At 40.5% G+C, this 19,749-nt stretch overlaps 1 protein-coding gene across 1 annotated transcript; it reads left to right on the forward strand.

Moving 5' to 3' along the window:
• Window positions 1-8: 8 nt before the first annotated feature.
• On the forward strand, window positions 9-18,127 carry SERINC1 (serine incorporator 1). Its single transcript, XM_048491956.1, has 10 exons — window positions 9-191; window positions 4,008-4,169; window positions 7,164-7,327; window positions 11,905-11,984; window positions 12,394-12,531; window positions 13,604-13,773; window positions 13,873-13,963; window positions 16,095-16,236; window positions 16,334-16,564; window positions 17,615-18,127. Exons 1-10 carry the CDS (start codon window positions 153-155, stop codon window positions 17,751-17,753), a joined length of 1,356 nt encoding a protein of 451 aa, XP_048347913.1. The 5' UTR covers window positions 9-152; the 3' UTR covers window positions 17,754-18,127.
• Window positions 18,128-19,749: the final 1,622 nt, after the last annotated feature.

Genomic DNA, 19,749 nt, shown 5'->3' on the forward strand with positions numbered 1-19,749 from the left:
TTCGGAAGTGTTGCGCATGCGCCGCCTGTACGACTGGCGCACGAAACCCGGCTAGGGAGTAAACAAGGCTTCGGATTCTGCCTGTGTCGCCGCCGCCGCCGCCACCATCTTTAAAGGCTGTCGCGCAACTCACCCACTTGCAAGGGAGCGAGATGGGGGCAGTACTGGGCCTTTGCTCTATGGCTAGCTGGGTAATGCGTCGGATCCGGGCCGGAGGGATATGGGGAGGAATGGGTGCAAACGGCAGCGGTACACGGCCATGGGGGGCGGGGGCGCCAGCGCATTGAAGGGCTGAGTGACTGCAGCTGTTCCAGACGTACATCATTATGCCCTGTTTTATACGACGAGGCAGCCCCTCCCTGGCCCGGGGGGGTCGGTCATTAAATTTTGTTTCTGTAAAGCTCTGCCCTTTCCCCGCTCTTGATATTTCTTAAATAGCCACTTTGTCTCTTAGGCAGATCTTTGAAAACATCTAGGGCAATAATAAGAGAAAGGGAAACCTCTTCCACTCGTTGTTAATAATGTTAGTTATTGATGATGAATTGGCTGCTTTTCATTTTTTGTTTTCTCTCCCATCAACATAAGTCACATCTCAAGAAGGCCAAACTTAAATTTTTATTAGATTTGCCAGGTGCTGAATTAATGTGCATGCAAGACTGTTATGTCTGATGAGGTTGGTATACTGTAACCTCTTATTTTTACTTGATTTCAAGATGTCTGGCAAAAACTGGTAACCTTTCCTGTTGCAGTGCATATAGAGATACTAGTTATGCATGGAAATGCAGGCTGATGAAAATACCATCTTAATGTGTAACCCACTGGGAATTGTGATGGATAAATATCAGATTTAACAGGGCAGTTCTACGCAGTTATTCCAGGATGGCCATTGATTTCCGTTCACTGTAACAATTATGCATAGGATTGGTCTGTCATTGTAGTATATTTAATTCTTTTTGACAAGCCTTGCATTTAAAGTAGCATTGTCCAGGTTTGTCACAGTCAGATGAATGTCATGAAAATTTTGAATTTGGGAAGAAAACACATTTGAGCAATAGTGGAAAATCAGCTAAGTCATCTCCCTGTTTGCATATGTGGATATTAAAAGGTTCTTTTTTATGATGGGGCAGATTGTTAATGGAAAATAATAAATGTATAATGAGGAGGATTGGATTGAGAAATGAATAAAACATTGCTTAATTTTGCTGACTTTAGTGTTGGCACTGCTGAAATGTGAAAGGCTGCTCAAGTTGGTATTGATAGGACCTGAAAAGCATCACAATTATTTCTGCTCAAAATATGCATATTGTGCTGTAGTTTGATTTCTGTTCTGCATCTAAAACCACCCACAGGGGGGTTGAGCAATATAAATATAAAGTGTTATGCAGATGGGACTGAAATTGGCCCTTGCATTGGCCAGAATATAAGTGAATTATAGTACATAAGGGACTCATGTTTCAGTTTTCTGTAGGAAAGAATTCAAAGATATGAGTATTCTGCTTTCTGAAGCTGTGTTATCCATTCATACACTTCAGAAATCTACCACTTCATTCCCATCTCATTTGTCTGCACACGTGAGCTGTACAATAAATTTAAGACATTAATGCTTACTGGCTCAGTTCAGACAACAGAATCAACAGGAACTTGTTTGTGACTGGCATAAGCCTAGTTAATTAGTGGAGTCACATTCCCTTCCTTCTAAATGTGGTATGCCAAGATTAAAGATGACTTCTCAGCTAATTTCAGTGTGTAGTCATGTTTGAATGCAGATGCTTTAATAAATAGATGTTTTATCTCCCCCCTCCCCCCCTTTAGATTACTGGTATTCTTAACCACATGAATCCCAGTTACTGGCGAAGAAACCAACCTTAGAGTGTTAAGGTACCCCAAGCATACTAAATTGGCATTAGTGTGAAATATGCCTTTTCTAGGGGGAGGGGAGGAGGAAGGGATCACAGGAGCTTGATGGTTAACTAGGTTTGTGCCAATCACAAACAAACTGCATTCTCTTTCTGTCTAACTTTCTAAAAGTCTTTGTAATAGCAAAGGAAAGAACACAAAGTCTTTGATGTTTCTGTGTTCTAGCTTATAAAAATCCTGAATGAAAATACCTGATGGGGCTTTCTTGTTGGATGGAATTGGGTTTCCAGTTGTATATTTGCTGGTACTATGAGAAGCTTAAGCTTCCTTTCTTTAATTTTTTAAATTTTATCAACAAAAAATTACAGAGAAAGAAAAGCGTGTTAACAAGAATAATAGTAAGAGTAATACATTTTTAAAATAAAAAGAGATAAAAGAGAAGAGAAAAAAAGGAGTAAAACAAAGAGGAGGGGGAGGCTGTTTCCAAGAGCACAGCGGTTCACTCACACTACTGGTTCTGGGTTTTCTCAGAACCACTGGGTCTAAAGTCCAGATCCTCCTAGTCCACCTGCCAAATTCAAGGTGCCAAACATCTGGGGAGGCAAGAGCTAAGAAACTTGCTCTACAGTCGGTGTAGTCCTTATCAGCAATGTGTAGTTGGAAGCATTCAGAGGCTCAACCAGATTGAAATGCCATTCCACCGGAAGTCAGGCTTTCTGTAATCCTCTGGTGCTAGCTGCATTCAATAAAACCTTAACTGGTTTACAGCCCAATTCCGATGGGAGGTGGGGGGAGGGAAGAATCTGCTGTGCCAATGTGTTTGCCCCCTCTGCCACATAAGGGGCAGCCCCACTAGGGAAGACTTCCTGGTGGCTGGCTGCCCCTCTGGTCTGCTGCTCCAAAACCCGAAGTCTGTGAAGCTGTCCTGGCATCTTGAGCGAACTCCAGCATGGCTGGTGGGTGGGGGGGATGACAGGGGTATGATGGTGTGTTTGTGGGCTTCCACCAGCATTCCAGCCCAGGAATGCCGGCCCCCAGGCTCCAGTATGATGTAAACCATTTGTGTTAATAGGGTGATTCAGGCAGTGGGAGGGATTTCACTTTTCCCTCCCTGCTGCGCCACCTGAAAACTCCTTTGGATTGCACTGTTAGGCTCTACTCAGTTTGGAAACCTCTTGTTTCCAGAACTGTATCTAGAATAATATTGGTAAAAGGGTTGCTATTCTCAGCCAGCTATTGCTATGTTTGAAGGGCCAGATAATATATACAGGCATGCTTTGAGGTATGAGATAGTTGTCTCCTGTCATATTAGACATAGTGTTTTCCAGAAAAAGACTTAGTTCTTTCTTTCTAAAGGCTACTTTTTACATTGAGCATTTTTTACATTTTGTCTTTCACCTTAATTATCTTCCATTAGTATTTGGGATAGGATTAGTTACAGATAGGAACAAAGTGTTTTAATAGTAAAAGTTAAATGTGTGCTTAGCTCAACCTTCTGGAATCTAGAGTTGAGACCTGCTTTGATTGACGCTGGGTTTAAATAAGAGAAAATATAATTAAGATTGAACTGCAGGGTTTCAGGGTTGTTTTTTTTACTGTCCTTCATGGCACGCTGTCTGCCCTTGGTGATATTAGTACATTTTCTGAGTTTGCTAGAAATATATTTGAAGGCAGTGAGTGTGTTGCCATGTGTTGTTTGCCAGTGGTATGTGTCTCCTTGAGCACAGCTTCCCATGGGAAAATGAGTAATCACTTTTTATAAACAGTATCTCGGTTGTCTTCTTTGTGGATGGCACAATCAAAGTCAGTTAAGATGCCACGGTTATAGGGGTCTGCTGTGCAACATCCTATCTACCTTTTCAGAAGATGTCTTCAATGTTTCAGTTTCAGTTGCAAATATACCAAATCAAGGCCTTAGTGAGGTCCTCCACAGTACATAAATTTTATTATGACCTTTTGCAATAAAGGCCAGGCAGATGAAAACCTTATGATTTGTGCTATTGCAGATAACGTGGGGAAATGATGCTCAAATGCTGGAAAACTTAGACAGTAGTTAAACCAAGATTCTATCTGATCATGTGCTGTAGTCACAGTTATTGCATCATTTTTGAACTAGCTCTCAAAAATCCTTTTTAATGTCTTTCCATCAGATACCATGTTTGTGTGGCAGCGCACCATGTCTGCTGTGCCGATGCTGCCCCAGTGGTAATAATTCCACTATAACAAGGGTGATATATGCACTCTTCTTGCTGCTTGGAGTGGGTGTAGCATGTGTGATGCTAATACCAGGAATGGAAGAACAGCTGAAGAAGGTCAGTTTACTCTTATGATAACTATGGTAGAGTTGATAACACAAACAAAGCAGTTCAAATTTCCTTGTACTCTTCTGTCTTTTCTGGAATACTGTTTCTCATTTCATATCTTGCTATGTAGCAGCTAGAAGAAAACTCAAGAATATTGTTTGTATTTTGAATATGTAGGTTGAAGGCCAAGTGTGAATTAGATTTCTCACTCTGTATTTTGGTAAAGTTTTAAAATAACTGCTATAATTGCTTCTGCTGTCTTCTTTCAGTACCCAGCATGTCAAACCGGGAATAATGGACAATGGGTTGAATTCAACCAGTTTTTTTCCACTGGTGACAGGAGGGCAGGTGTAATTTCGACCACAAAAAAGCTATGCTGGGGATTATGGGATTTGTGTGGACAAAAGATGTGCATATCAAGAGTTCTAAAAAGACAGTTGGGTGAGACTCAATGAAAACGCTGGCTGGATTTCTCCATTTATTTAGATATTTCTATCCAGCCATTCTCCCCAAAGAGACTTACAATATTGACCTCCTCTCGTCCATTTTATTCTCACAACAGCAACACTGTGAGGAATTTTAGGATAATGAACCCAAGGTCACCCAGTGAGTTTCCATGACAGTGGTGATTCAAACCTTGGCCTGAATGTGTGTTTTTAATACTTAAAATTTTACAAAACTGAACCCATTTTACATTTTTTTCACAGAAGAATACAAATCTATCAAAATTTGATATCTGTGTTTTATCTATTAGTGGATTTAGAAAGATTTTTCACTTTACAACAGCTAATGATAGTTCTAAAAATAAGTACTGTGGGCATTTAACTGCATTGTTTTACACATGTGCAGCCAAGTAACATAATCAAATAAATTCCAAAAACCATTTAAACTGACCTTCCAGAGATCTGAACGAGATGACTCACATGACACTGAAAATACTGCTTTTGTTATAGTGAGTCTGGCTCCTAAAGTGTTGGGCTATCTCCTAGATTAAAAAAAAAATCAAGGCCTGGTGTAGTGGTTAAAATGTTAGGCTAGGATCTGGGAGACCAAGGTTTGAATCCCCAGTCTGCTATGGTATTTTACTGGGTGATCTGAGTCCAGTTATATGTTCTTGGTCTTAACTTACTTTGCAGTGTTAATGTGAGAATAAAATGGAAGAGAGAACTATATAAGTTGCCTTTGCTTTGAGTCTGCACGGGGAGAAAGGTGAGATATAGAAGTAAATCAATAAAATAAATGACTAAAACCTATACTGTGCACAAAACTGGCTTGGTGCATAGCTCACTCCTAGTTTTCCAAGGTACAAGTCAAGGAGGTGTTCATAAATCATTTGCTGCTAAAGAAGCTGTACATAATATTGGTTGCATTCAGATGTGATGTCAAGCCATCTCTGAGACAATATGCCTGAACCCAGCCTTGGCTTCTCACACATGCCTCCCTTCCTCTTCACTCCTTGTGCAGAGTTGGTTAAAAACACACTGTGACACGTGTCCAGGCACCTAGGTGCTAGATTCGACTTTTCCTCCATAAAGTGGAATTCTTAATAATAACTAATCCAGACTTAGTTCCTTTCCCACAAACTAGGATTCTAACTTGGATTAACCCAGCTGGCCACTTCTGTATGTCATGGATAACTGGGCAGCCCAATCCTAAAGGCAGGGGTAGATGGGTGGCATCAGGGCACAGCGCAGCCCCATTGTCTCCAAAGAGGATTGTGGAGCCAGACTGGGCAAAAGAAAAGCGAAGTTTCCCCAGCTATGCTACAGGATCCCTATGAAGGCCAAGAGGTTGCACCTACTTGTTTGCTACTGTCGAAGATTGGCGCTCAAGAACCAACAGACACCACAGTGATTCAGCAGGTGCAGTTGTTTAATGAATACACATGGCTAGGAACAGAGATAGTGACCTGCAAACTGAAACACAACATTGTTGCCACAAGATAGCTCAGGAGACTGAGGAGACTCTTTTATAGCCAGCCTCCCATTCCCTAGTGCAATAACCTCTTGCAGCTGGGTTACTTTAGTCTGGCTCCTGTAAGGACTTAGCATCCAAGTCACCTTGCCTCATGGCTGCTAACCTGCTACTGCGTCTCCTCTGCTGTAACCTAGCATGCAGTCTCCTCCTGCATTGCTCCTGGAGCTCTGTAGATGGGGGTGGGGGTGTGATGGGGGTGGCAGGGTCCCTTCTGGCTCATTGTGAAGAGGCTGAAGAGTTTCAGAGCTAGACCTTGGCTGGGGAATCTCAAAGCTTGGACCTGGCTGTGGATCCCCGCCTGCATGCTCTGCCTGAGCTTCTGGACCTGTTCTACAGGGACTAATGGTCAGGCTGTGCATTTACAGGGGCGTCTGGGGATCTGGAACCAAAACTGTCCCCTCCTTTCCATCTGAGTCTTTCTCCCAGGGATTTCCACCTAGACCAGGCTGAGCCATAACAGCTAGTGTAAGTTTATGCTAGCAAGAGGCGGCATTTCTGAACTGAAAGGGTTCAGGAAGCCAATGAACATTGATTCCACCCCTGGGAATGCTCCCTTAGGCGTGGGCTTCTGCACCGCAAGAGCCCAGTGCTACAGCTGGGTTAGCATTCAGGCATCATGTAGCTGCTCAACTCCTCAGTGCCGGCATAAATGCCTCCTATGCTGGTGTTAGGTGATATCTATATTGGTGCAGGGGCATACTGCATCCAGAGCCCTTTCTCTCCCCTGCCTCTGCCTCTCCTCCCCCCCACCGCAATTTAGGATTGCACAGTGAGAGTATTAAATCAAAGACAAAGTGGGGGCAGGAACAAATCCTCCAGATTGGTAAGAATTCAGGTGTACACCAATAGTGTTCGTAGCGTTGGCTTAATGTATATATGACTTCAGTCCTGGCCTACACTGCTTTTGCAACTGTTCAGCATGTTTTTCTTAATTAGAAAACAGTTACTGAAATAATAGCAATAACAAAGCAAAAAGTTCATGATTATTTGTGAACATGTGTTGGCTTTTTTTGCTTTTTGGTACAGATTCCAGGATTTTGTGATGAAGGCCACGTCAGTTGTGATGTTCTAGTTGGATACAAAGCAGTGTATAGAGTGTGCTTTGGTATGGCCATGTTTTTCCTCCTGTTCGCCTTATTGATGATCAAAGTGAAGAGCAGCAGTGATCCAAGGGCAGCAGTGCATAATGGGTAAGAGAAAATAACTGATAATACAGTACATTGTTATATACTCTTAAGCAAGTATGCCACAAAGGTTAATGTTTGCAGGGGGAGGACCCTTGGCAATTGGGGGCGGGGAGTCACAGAACAAACTGAAATATTGTATTAGGCTTCAGCACTTTGAAAATTTACATAATTCATGGTACAGAAAACAGAATCAATATCAACATAAACATTGTGCAGTCTATCTAAATGACACTGGAAGTCTAAATTTACTCTCATTTTTTGTTTATTTTACATTTTATCTCATCTTTCCTTCAAGGATCTCAACATGGTGTAAATGGATGTCTGTTTTCTTTCACTCATCTCTATTTAATCCTCAATAAAATAAATAAAAGTAAAACAACACTCCAAGATAGGCCAGACTGAGAAGTCATTAAGTGTCTCGAGGTCACCTAGTAAACTGGAGTAGGAATTTGAGCCAGGATTTCCCCAGCTCCTAATTTTACTAACACCAACTCCTAATTTTACTAATTCTGACTACCAAAAATAGATTAAATGAGTGATCCTGCAGCCATTTTTAGATGATGTGGTGTTCTTGAGACAAAGCTTACAGAAGCACTTAGCAAAAGTCAAGCAGATAAGAGGCTCTGTGGAAGTGTAATGGGATGTTTTACTCCAGTATCCAATTAGCAAGTCTGGACTAAATCGTTCTAACAGGACTTTGTGTATTCAAAACATTTAGTGGCAGATTTCTTGAGGACTTATCAACTACAGACTGTCTGTCAACCTTCAAGTCTGATAATATGAACAAGTCAGGTGTGAGTTTTGTTCATTGAATGAATGCCAGCAAATCACACCAAAAATCTTTAGAGACATTTCTCTTTTACTTTAACACATTATCTTTAATAAGCAATGAAGTACAGGCATATGAAAATTGCATCTTGTGTATTCTGATGTACTCATGTACCCTTGTAGAGCATCTCCTTTCTCAGACTGTGTGTAAAGATGTGAAGGCCTTGGGGAGTGGAGGACTGGGAAAAGTTGGGGAAATTTCTCCCTCACTTCCTCTTTTTGTCCTTCCCCCCCATTTTTTTCTAACATAAAAACTGGAAATTTTGGAGAGTACTGAAAACAATCCTAAATGAGTACAATGCTATTAAGACAAGGTGACCATACTGTATACAGTTATTAAATCCAAGATACATATCTGTATCTAGTGAAGATAGTGGTATCTAGCGAAGATAATGGTAAGCAAGGAAGAATAAAGTAAATGATACCAAATCCTCTGGCCCAGATTGCATTCACCCAAGAGTTCTTAAAGAGCTCAAGCATGAAATTGCTGATCTTCTCACTTTAATATGCAACTTAACCCTGAAATTGGCCTCCATCCCTGAAGACTGGAAGATGGCCAATGTCACAACAATCTTTAAGAAAGGATCCGGGGGGGGGGGGGGGCAGGAAATTACAGGCCAGTCATTTTGAAGTCTGTTCCTGGTAAATTAGTACAATGTATCATATTAAAGATAAAATTATAAAACATGTCGAATAACAAGACCTGCTGAGGAAGAGTCAGCATGGCTTTTGCAGAGGCAAATCCTGTCTTACAAACTTACTAGAGTTCTTTAAGGGTGTAAACAGGCATGTGGATAAGGGGAAACCAGTGGACATTGTCTACTTGGATTTCCAAAAGGCTTTTGACAAAGTTCATCACCAGAGACTATTGAGAAAACTCAGCAATGAAGGAATAAGAGGGGAAGTCCTCCTGTGGATTAAAAACTGGTTGAGAAACAGGAAGTAAAGAGTGGGTGTAAATGGGAAGTTCTCACAATGAAGAGATGTAGGGAGTGGTATCCCCCAAGGATCTGTTTTGAGACCAGTGCTCTTTAACCTATTCATAAATGCCCTGGAAGTAGGGGTGGGTAGCGTGGTGACCAAGTTTGCGGATGATACCAAATTATGTAGGGTGATGAGAACCGCAAAGGATTGCGAAGAGCTCCAAGCGGACCTTGATAAATTAGGTGAGTGGGTTCAGAAATGGCAAATGCAGTTCAATGTAGCAAAATGTAAAGTGATGCACATAGGGGCAAAAAATCCAAACTTCACATACACGCTACAGGGGTCAGTGCTATCAGTCACAGACCAGGAAAGGGATTTGAGCGTCTTAGTTGATAGTTCCATGGGAATGTCAACTCAATGCATGGCAGCTGTGAAAAAGGCAAACTCTATGCTGAAAATAATTAGGAAAGGAACTGATACTAAAACTGCAAAGATTGTCTTGCCCTTATATAAAGCAGTGGTGTGACTGCACTTGGTGTACCGTGTTCAGTTCTGGTTGCAACATCTCAAAAAGAATATTGAAGAGATAGAAAAAGTGCAGAGAAGGGCAATGAGGATGATTGAGGGATTGGAGCAGCTTCCTTATGAGGAGAGGCTGCAGTGTTTGGGACTCTTTAGTTTGAGAGGAGATGTCTGAGGGGGGATATGATTGAAGTCTATAAAATTATGAATAGGGTAGAAAATGTTGACAGAGATAAGTTTTTCTCTCTTTCTCACAATACTAGAACCAGGGGGCATACATTGAAAATGCTGGGCGGAAGAATAAGGACTAATAAAAGGAAACACTTCTTCACGCAACGCGTGATTGGTGTTTGGAATATACTTCCACAAGAGGTGGTGATGGCCACTAACCTAGATAGCTTCACAAGGGGCTTGGACAGATTTATGGAGGAGAAGTCGATCTATGGCTACCAATCTTGATTCTCCTTGTTCTGAGATTGCAAATGCCTTAGCAGATCAGGTGATCGGGAGCAACAGCCGCAGAAGGCCATTGCTTTCACATCCTGCAAGTGCGCTCCAAAAGGCACCTGGTGGGCCACTGCGAGTAGCAGAGTGCTGGACTACATGGACTCTGGTCTGCTCCAGCAGGTTCTTTCTTATGTTCTTAGAAGGATACCTAATTTTCATGCGGCGTTCAGGTCTCTCTCATTGCTTTTCAGCTATTAGATGCCTTCTGTTGTCCTTTTGATCTGAGTTGCTGTTGACCTTTTTGTCTTTTCCTCAAATCACTGTGATATGTGGATTCACAGATTGGGTAAAAAGTAGCTTGTTGTCCTGCCTTGTAGGAGGGAGGAAAAAAGATCAAAAGGAGGTGGGGCAGAAAAATACAGGAAAGCTTCAGAGGAAACCCAATAGTTTCATTGAATTCTTAGCTGTCTTTATCCAGATAGCAAAAGTTAAGGTACATGTGCTAAGATAGGTTATTTGCAATTTTGCTTGTACATTTTTAACTTTTATATTCCATAAATATGCCAAATATTGCAATTTTATATGCCATGAATGATGCATTTTATGTTAGAACAGAAAAATTAGTTTTAAGTTTGATAGGATAATATGTACTGAACATAGTGATATATTTCCCAGAATTGTTGGGTTTTGGTCCAGTGGGTAAAAAAGTTTTTTCCTCTGTGACTTCAATATTTCTGAAAATTTTACATCTCTCTTTGTAATCATTTCATCCATGGAACAATCCTTTAGAAATGCTCCTATTTTAGAGGTGGAGTACTGAATGAAATCAGTTATCTAAGGCAGTCAATTGTACATAGTGGCACCAAGAGATCTTTAAGGCCCAAATCTCAAATTCTTTCAGTAGCAATAGTGTAGCGCCATGGGGGCGGGAGGAGGCGTGACACACAAGGGGCGTGGCAGGGACGGGTGTGGCAGGGGTGCAGGGCTCGCATTCCCCGGGCGCACTTCCCCCTCACTACGGCTCTATTCAGTAGATTATGTTTTTAGCCCAATAAATGGCAACTCCGAGGCTATAAATGGAATGTAGTCTGCAAGGCAGGCTCTGTTAACATTTATTTCTATTGTCTATGAGATGAAATGAAATGAAATGAGACCTGTGAATATCTGTGTTTTCAGGAGTTTCTTTTATTGGACTTTCTGCATTCTGAATAAAAGACCATACTTCAAATACTATTGCTTCAAGAAATGCAAATGAACACATCTATTTATTTAATTCCCATGTGTGCACCCATTTGTGGATTGCTAAATCCATGGATTCGACCACATCTACCTATGCAGATGTTTCTGTAGACTAGGAAGATCTGATGTTCAACAATAAAAAAATGGGAGGGGGAATTTAACCCCCTATTTTTTTAAAAAAAGTCAGTGTTTTCCGCATAAGCCAGGTCGCGCAGCCAGAAGCCGCAGTGTGCCTGGTCCCAGCAGCCTAAGAACCATAGTCAGTGTGGTGAGAGGGTAGGGGGGCAAACTGCTAAAAATAGAGCTATGGGGTGGGAGGGGAAAGAGAGAGAGAAAGAGTGATGAGTGGGTCAGAAAGAGAGAGAAAGAGTGAATGGGGGATCAAAAAGACAGGAGGTGTGGTAGTAGATGGACAAAAAGTAAGAGAGAAGGTAGGGGAATGAAAGAGAGAGAGACTGAGAAGTGGGGGACAGAAGAAGGATGGAGTAAAAATGTGGCAATGGCATAGTCTGGAGTGCAAGGTGTAGCTTTTGTTTTATATTTGTAAAACAATAGACATAAGTGTCCTTTAAAATACTTGAATAACCCTCACTTTAGTGGTTCTGTGTTTAATTTTTCAGGTTCTGGTTCTTTAAATTTGCCACAGCGGTTGCAATTACAGTTGGTGCGTTTTTCATTCCAGAGGGACCCTTTACAACCGGTACGATTGTATGACGTTATTTTAAATGCTAAGTAATGATTTTAAATTTCAAACAGAAACAGTTTTCAGTCGCCCTCTTCAGTGGTATCTGAAATGCCTTTTAGTTGTTTTCTTATGACTTGTCATTTGGAGGAAGTGAGTAGGCCTCTAAGTAGATGCCTTAATTCTCCTTCCCAGCTTTAATCGAGGGCTAATTACATTAATCCCTTCCGTCTTTTGTTTTCTTCACTGTATGTTTAGATTGTATACTCCTTGGGGAAAACCTTCAGATGTTTTGTTTTTGCTTGTTAAGCTCTTCAAGGTGGTACTTCGGCGGTGCTGTCTCTGTCAGTCAGTAATGCAAATTTGGACTAAGAAACCATTTTTAATAGCAAAGTTAACATGTCTCTCTCCCACCCCAATTCCCCAGTGTGGTTTTATGTAGGCATGGCTGGAGCTTTCTGTTTCATTCTTATCCAGCTGGTTTTACTAATCGATTTTGCCCACTCCTGGAATGAATCCTGGGTTGAAAAAATGGAGGAAGGAAACTCAAGATGCTGGTATGCAGGTAGGCAGCTGTATTATATCTACCATGCTGATCACATTTAACCAGAGGGCCCATGACTGCAGAGCAGTGTGTTGTTACTCTTCGCAGCTGAGTTGCTTAGGAAGGAGGAATTTCTAGCAGGATACTGGCATTATCAGAGGCATATTGAGCAGTTGTTTGGGTGTGGGAGTGGAATAATAAAGTTCAGTTACTCTTGGCCAAAGAATACCTTTGCTTCCCCCCACCTCTGCCACCAATTTCCACCACTTGTGCTCTTGGAGGTATGTTTTAGACTGTTGTTCACCGCCCAGAGCCCTTCGGGGGTAGGGCGGTATAAAAAACTCAAAATAAATAAATAAATAAATAAAAATACTTTGCAACTTTCAGTATTAATCTCTGAAAGTTAAGGAGAGACCCTGCCCATGACCTGTAATGCTGGATTCATATTCTTGCATACAACTGCTCAGTTCTGGTTTTCCCATGGGATGGATTCAGTGATCTATCAGTGAAAAGCATTGATAGTCACAAATCTTCCCCAGGAGCCATTTTCAACCCTGGGAAAGTTGATTCCCAGTCTTTTGGGATCCATGTTGACTCTCAGGCTTTTGGGATCCATGTGGGTCGGGAGACTTAAATGGGGAAGGAAAAGGGGACAGAATCATCCTTTCTCCTTCCATGAGTATAGCTGTGCTGATGGAAGAGAAGGAAGAGAGCCATTTCATTCTTTCCCCAATACAGCCTCCTAAATTGCATGTTACTCCAGATGGGTCTCTATGCTATAGGATCTGAAATGACTGCTAGAGAGCACACTCATTGTGTGGTCCTTGTGTGGATCAAACCCTACAGATTCAGAATGCTGATACATTGCAGGTAGAAGTGATGGTCACTGGATTAAGGGAATAGTTCAGAATTGTATTGCTTTGATTAGGTGATGCTGCTGAAGACTGTTACCTGCTAACAAGACCTTGATTCAGAGAGGATCTTGTCTGTTGGAATGCATGGACTGGTCACTTTATGATCTAATTATTCTGTATTCTAGGACTTCTTTCAATGCACTCATCAACTGAATCTAACTTTGTTTGCTTATCCACAGCTTTGCTATCTGCTACAGCCCTGAACTACCTCCTGTCCTTGGTGGCAATTGTCCTGTTTTATGTTTATTATACTCGCCCAGATGGCTGCTCTGAAAATAAGGCATTCATCAGTGTCAATATGTTGCTGTGTATTGGAGCATCTGTAATGTCCATTTTGCCTAAAATCCAGGTATGATGTTTTCTTTCAGTGTTAATTTGAGAATTGGCTAATACTTAGACTATTTTGTGAAATTTGTGGTTTATTTTTCTGTGTTCTCTCTGCACATAGGAATCACAACCAAGATCTGGATTGTTGCAGTCATCTGTGATCACAGCTTATACTATGTATCTAACCTGGGCAGCAATGACCAATGAGCCAGGTAAGATTTGACCATGTAACATCTATTAAGAAGAAGAAGAAGAGTTTGGATTTATACCCCCCTTTCTTTCCTGTAGGAGACTCAAAGGGGCTTACAATCTCCTTTCCCTTCCCCCCTCACAACAAACACCCTGTGAGGTGGGTGCGGCTGAGAGAGCTCCTTAGAGATGTGACTAGCCCAAGGTTACCCAGCTGGCATGTGTTGGAGTGCACAAGCTAATCTACCTCATTTACCTCATTTAAATCCTGTAACTTTCCATGTCAGAGACTCCAACTGGATTACAACATTACCTTGTCCTTCATTTTATGCTGTCTTTTAATCATGTGTGTAAATGTGGGTTGTGAGTAGGAATTGTTTGACTGAATCCCTGAGCTTATTGTGCTCTGACATGCTTAGGGGTGATTTTTTCATGTTTATGATAAAGATTAGAACCACCACAACTTATTCGTAGCTGAGAGTTGAAACAGGACTATGCAGATCATTTTGGAGGGGGACGTGAATTAGAGGGAGGTGGCATTTGACTCATCCCTTACCATATTCAAGTTATAGAATGGATTGCAAATATTTTATGGGAGTTGTGGGGGAACGTAAAAGTGTTTTAAATTGCAACTTGTAAGCTGCCCTGAGCCACAAGGAACAGTAGAAAATGAATGTTTTTAAATTAGTGAAATGCTACAGCTGACAACACTTTATGATGTAGTCACAACATTGCTCAAATAAAAGGCAAAAACAAGATATTAAAGTAAATATAACATTTCAGGGTGTATTTTTAACAAATTGCTCTTCAGAATATTTGGCAAAATGTTATTAAATCATAAATTAGGTATAGTTTTCCAGAATTCCTATGTATCACCAGTGATATAAATAATTCTGAGGGAACACAAGACTTTTCTGAAAGGTGTGCCCATTCCAGTAGTAGTCAGCTTGTGTGAATATTATATTTATTGACTTCATTTATACCCCACCTTTCTCCCCAGTGGGGTCTCAAAGTAGCTTATGTTACACTCTCCTCCAGTTTATGTTCTCAACAACCCTGTGAGGTATGTTAAGCTGAGAGGGTGTGGCTGGCCCAAAGTCATTCAGCGAGCTTCTATGGCACAAGTGGGCATTTGAACTTGGATCTTCCAGATACTAGTTTGACAGTCTGAACCACTACACCACACTGATTCTAATGACCAAGAGTAACTCAAAAGTCCAAAAAATTGTTTCCTCTGTCAAGGCAAGGGATTTGTTGGGAAGAATCTTAAGAAGCTGGTCAAAAACCCAGCTTCCCATCTTGAATTCTTTCCTTATTTCATAACACTTTAGAAGCACTTAGTTTTCCATCTGTGGATTCTCAGCTAGCTTTCTTCTGTATAGTTCCATGCTCTCATCTTCACATCCAGTTCTTATTACATATTACATATTTGCATAAGGCTTGAACACATTTACTCTAGAGAAGGAGAATCAAAATTGAGAAATCTTGTTAGAGCAACTTCACAGACCTTTTTTGTTGTTACATTCACCAATGGTTTGTTAGGCTTTTGAAGGTTAGAAACAAATGTTAGAAAATTCATTCACTTGCTGCTAAAATGTCACTGTGCTTTATACTGAGATACCCAGAGATATTCTGTTGCATGCAAAAACTGTTTGCTGTAGCATCACTGCAAGGTTCTCTTCTATGAGTCTATGCCATTGTAAATGTGCTGAAACTGCAAACTCCTTATCCCTGTCTTTTGGGAAAATGTACTGTATCTAAACAATAAATTTAGAAGGATGTATTGTTGCAAGGTCCAGTGCAAACATTTAATGGTACTTGGAAACAAACTTAACCTTTGTCAGTTTAGGTTTAAAGCTACTCCAAATGTAGCACTACATGAAATTAGTATTATTCCCATGAGCCTTTGGCTGGAAAAGCCTTGCATGTGCCTATTTGTAGTTAGCTACCAAATCAGTAGCTCAAGAATTACAGCTTTAGGCTACATACAAGGTAGCACCTACTCTGGCTAGTTTAAGATATGTGAATATTATTTACATTAAATGACTTTAATTACCAGCTTACAATTTATTTGTGAGAACCGATTCAAGCTCTGTGTGCTAAAAGGTTTTGGGCAGAACAATCTGACTTTCACTTTCCTGTCTTCGCCAACAGACAGACAGTGCAATCCAAGCTTGCTTAGCATAATCGGATATAATTCCACAAGTGTTCCAAGCCAGGGCCAATTTGTCCATTGGTGGGATGCCCAAGGAATTGTGGGACTCATTCTGTTCTTGTTGTGTGTGCTGTACTCAAGGTGAGAACTTCTGAATAAACTTTTTTACAATTTCATTTGTTTGAAATGATTAGGAAGGGGGCATTCAATAAACAATGCCTTTTTTTTCTGACTGCAGCATCCGGACTTCCAATAACAGCCAGGTTAATAAACTAACACTGACTAGTGATGAATCAACACTGATAGAAGATGGACTTCCCAGGACCGATGGCTCCCTTGAGGATGGAGATGATTTCCACCGTGCAGTTGATAATGAGAGAGATGGAGTAACTTACAGCTATTCGTTCTTTCACTTCATGCTTTTTCTTGCTTCGCTTTACATCATGATGACTCTAACCAACTGGTATAGGTATGTAAATCTTTTTCAAAAATAATTTTTGTTAATTTTCTCAATATAGTGATTCACAGAATTAGAAAATAATAAACAGAGAAACAGAAAAAGTGAACAGAAAATAGTAAACAGAAAAAATAACTACCCATGGAACTAGAACACTATAACAGAATGGATCTTAATATTCTAACATATAGACATGTAAACATAATACCATTTTGAGAGAGAGTCTTCTATCCTTTTTCATCCCGCCTAGCATTCTATTCTTGGATGATTTCATTAACATCCACTGATATATATTAATTTAACATTTATAACCTTATTAGCATATTTACATTATTGATTCAGCCTCATACTGAAAAATGCTTCCCATTTCTCATCTCAGACTTTGATTTTCTGTTTACAAGATTTGTCAATTTCCCCATTGTAGCATGTTCTCTTTATCCTCCCAATTTTCTTTATTTGGGCATCTTTTGGTTTTCCAACTGAATGCTGTTATCACTCTGGCAGCCGTTAACATATACAAACAGAAGTATTGTCGAAGGCTTTCACAGCTGGATTCAGCTGATTCTGGTGGGTTTTCTGGGCTGTGTGGCCGTGGTCTGGTGGATCTTGTTCCTAACATTTCGCCTGCATTGTGGCTGGTATCTTCAGAGGTTTATCACAGAGGGAAGTCTGTTGCATACTGTTACACACAAACATAGTTCATTAAGTTTCTTTGGAAAGTTCTCAGGAAGAATACCGAGTAGTATTGTCTTAATAGGTATGTAAATCTTATTGGAAATTGTGGTGTTTAAAGAAATTCAAATAATACTGACAGATTTTCAGTGATATTGGTTCCATGTGTGTTCATCATTTGTAGATTTAGGAATGGACCAAATGGTAAATTCCAAGTCTTGTCTTCACCCCTCTTTTACCTGTTATAATCAGAATTGTCTTAATTTGCTTAAAATTGGTTAAATTATAGTTAAAACTAAAATTTAGTTTAAAATATAAAATGTCATTCTTGGCAGAAAAAAAGGCTACTGTATTAGAAACACTTACATCTCCCTCCGCCCTCTCTTTCAGCCCTGATCCTACTTCTGAGGGAATGGCCAGCAAGTGGCCATCTGTTTGGGTGAAGATATCTTCCAGCTGGATTGGCATTGTCCTCTACGTGTGGACTCTGGTGGCTCCACTAGTTTTAACAAACCGTGACTTTGACTAAACTAAGCATCTCATCTGAAGGAAGTCGTTTTTGTTGCTTACTTGAAGCTAATTGTATTCCTTACAAAAAAAGATGTAATTGTAAATATGTGTGTGTGTACTATCAGTGCATTTTACCCTGTCTTGTTCTGCATGGTTACTTTTTAAATCATGTTAACCTGCCATTTCAGTGACTGTTTCCTAGTTAACTCACTGATGATTACCACTAGATTCACAGCCATGCTAAATGTGATGGTGGCTGTTCTGAGTATTTCTTCACTTGTATAGAAAAATATGGGGGGTTGGTTCATCAACAGGAGGGTAGAGTTCACTTCCCTGCTGCTCCCCTTGTGTATGTACCAGTTCGTAAGTCTGTATAGGGAGACCTGAATCACCGCAAAAATTCCCTCCCCCACTTTGTCAGAAATCGCAGCGTCGCCCGCTGGTGGCATCGACTTCAGCACCCGGAGACCATATTACATTGTTTTAAAAGCAAGCGCAGAAGCCTCATTCTCTGCCAACAGTTTAGGTACTTTTCTTCCAGTTGGGCTTCAATGCTCAAAGTTAGCTGAAAGAGTGTGGCTTCAAGAATGTAAATCATGGGAGCGAGGGGTGATTGCTTGGCTCTCCTTACCTGTGTTCCCATTTTACTATGAAAATGGAATTCCTCATCCTGTCCCTGTAGGGTATTGGGGCAATTCTGAGTTTCACACATGACATAGCCATTGTCACATCTAGTCTGGATCTTATTAATGAGAAATACTGAGTGGAAATTAGAAGGTTTTTTTTCATGAAACTCTTTTAGCACTGTGAAAAGATATTTCTGTTTTGCCAAAGTTGAGCATGGAAAGTGTGGCCATTTGGCATGGTTTAAAAATATTCTCTTACTTGGACCTTGTGACTGAAGTATAATCTTCCCCTTCTCTTGGTAACTTTAGGACTAGGATCCACATATTACAAGGAGTATTCCTTCCTTCAGTGTTCATTTTAAGGACAAAAATTTGCAGGGCAATGCAAGTTGATCTTAGTCTACAATGAAAGGCAGTATTTTCGTGCACTAATTATTTTTTACGAAGACTTTGCACTCCACAAAAGGTCAACTTAGGCTTTGAAAAAATTTAATCCATGGAAATTTGACTGAGCACTAACTACTGTTGTGCTGAGTGACAGAGGAATTAAAAAGTAAATAAATGAAAAGTATTTGTTATGTTTGTAAATTGGCCAAGATTGAAAGCCAAATATTTGCTGCTGTTATTAAAATAGGAACCACAAAGTGTATTGGAAAATTACCTTTAACAGTTCTCTTGGCCTTCTTTGATTGGCACGGTAATTTCTTGAAAGCAGTTCATATTTTAGCTGGAGCCTGCTTCTGCCTTTATACCCAATCAATCTTGCAACCATAATGTTTGCACTGGGAAGGTAAAGAAGTTAAGGATGCAACAGCTGGCTGCTGGAATTTGAGGCTACTGGTTCCTTGGGAGTGCCTGGGTTTAGGTCTGACATTTGAAGGTGAGCAGATGCCTCATCTTAGTTTACAGCTGACCTGTGAAAGCTGAAAGTATGAGCATCCTAAATGAACGGGGTGTAGACTGTCAAGAGCAAAAGAATGTCCCATCTACTAATGAACCTTTGCTAAAAGAAAAGAGGTAGCAGTTGATTGTTTTTTATCTAGGAGGGTAAGAACAGAGACTTGGCCACCAATTTCATGAAATTCTGGGTTTAAAAGGGTGACTGAAAAAGACATTTCTACTGAAGGTTTGTTGTCACGGGAAAGCTGAGCTACACAGTTTTGACTTCTGTATCTCAGTACAGGATTGGTATTAGAAGGACAAAGAGTTAAATGTTTAAGGTTGCACTTCAGATTTTATTGACAGACACGCACATGAGGATTTGGGATGTGAGAAATAGCTGCCATGTTCTGAGTAGGTTTTTTTTTTAAAGAAAGAAAATGAAGTGTGTTGCAGTGGAATATTAGACATATTACAAGTGCATGCTGTAAACGTGTTCATTTTTGCATC

The sequence above is a fragment of the Sphaerodactylus townsendi genome, linkage group LG01 (genome assembly GCF_021028975.2).
Source record: "Sphaerodactylus townsendi isolate TG3544 linkage group LG01, MPM_Stown_v2.3, whole genome shotgun sequence".
Taxonomy (NCBI): domain Eukaryota; kingdom Metazoa; phylum Chordata; class Lepidosauria; order Squamata; family Sphaerodactylidae; genus Sphaerodactylus; species Sphaerodactylus townsendi.

What these genes read in the sequence shown, in the direction of transcription:
- SERINC1 (XM_048491956.1), top strand. Translation starts at nt 153, where the DNA reads ATGGGGGCAGTACTGGGCCTTTGCTCTATGGCTAGCTGG. An exon ending in AGCAATGACCAATGAGCCAG is followed by an intron (nt 13,964 to 16,094) that starts GTAAGATTTGAC and finishes CTTCGCCAACAG; the next exon opens with ACAGACAGTGCAATCCAAGC. An exon ending in ACTCTAACCAACTGGTATAG is followed by an intron (nt 16,565 to 17,614) that starts GTATGTAAATCT and finishes CCTCTCTTTCAG; the next exon opens with CCCTGATCCTACTTCTGAGG.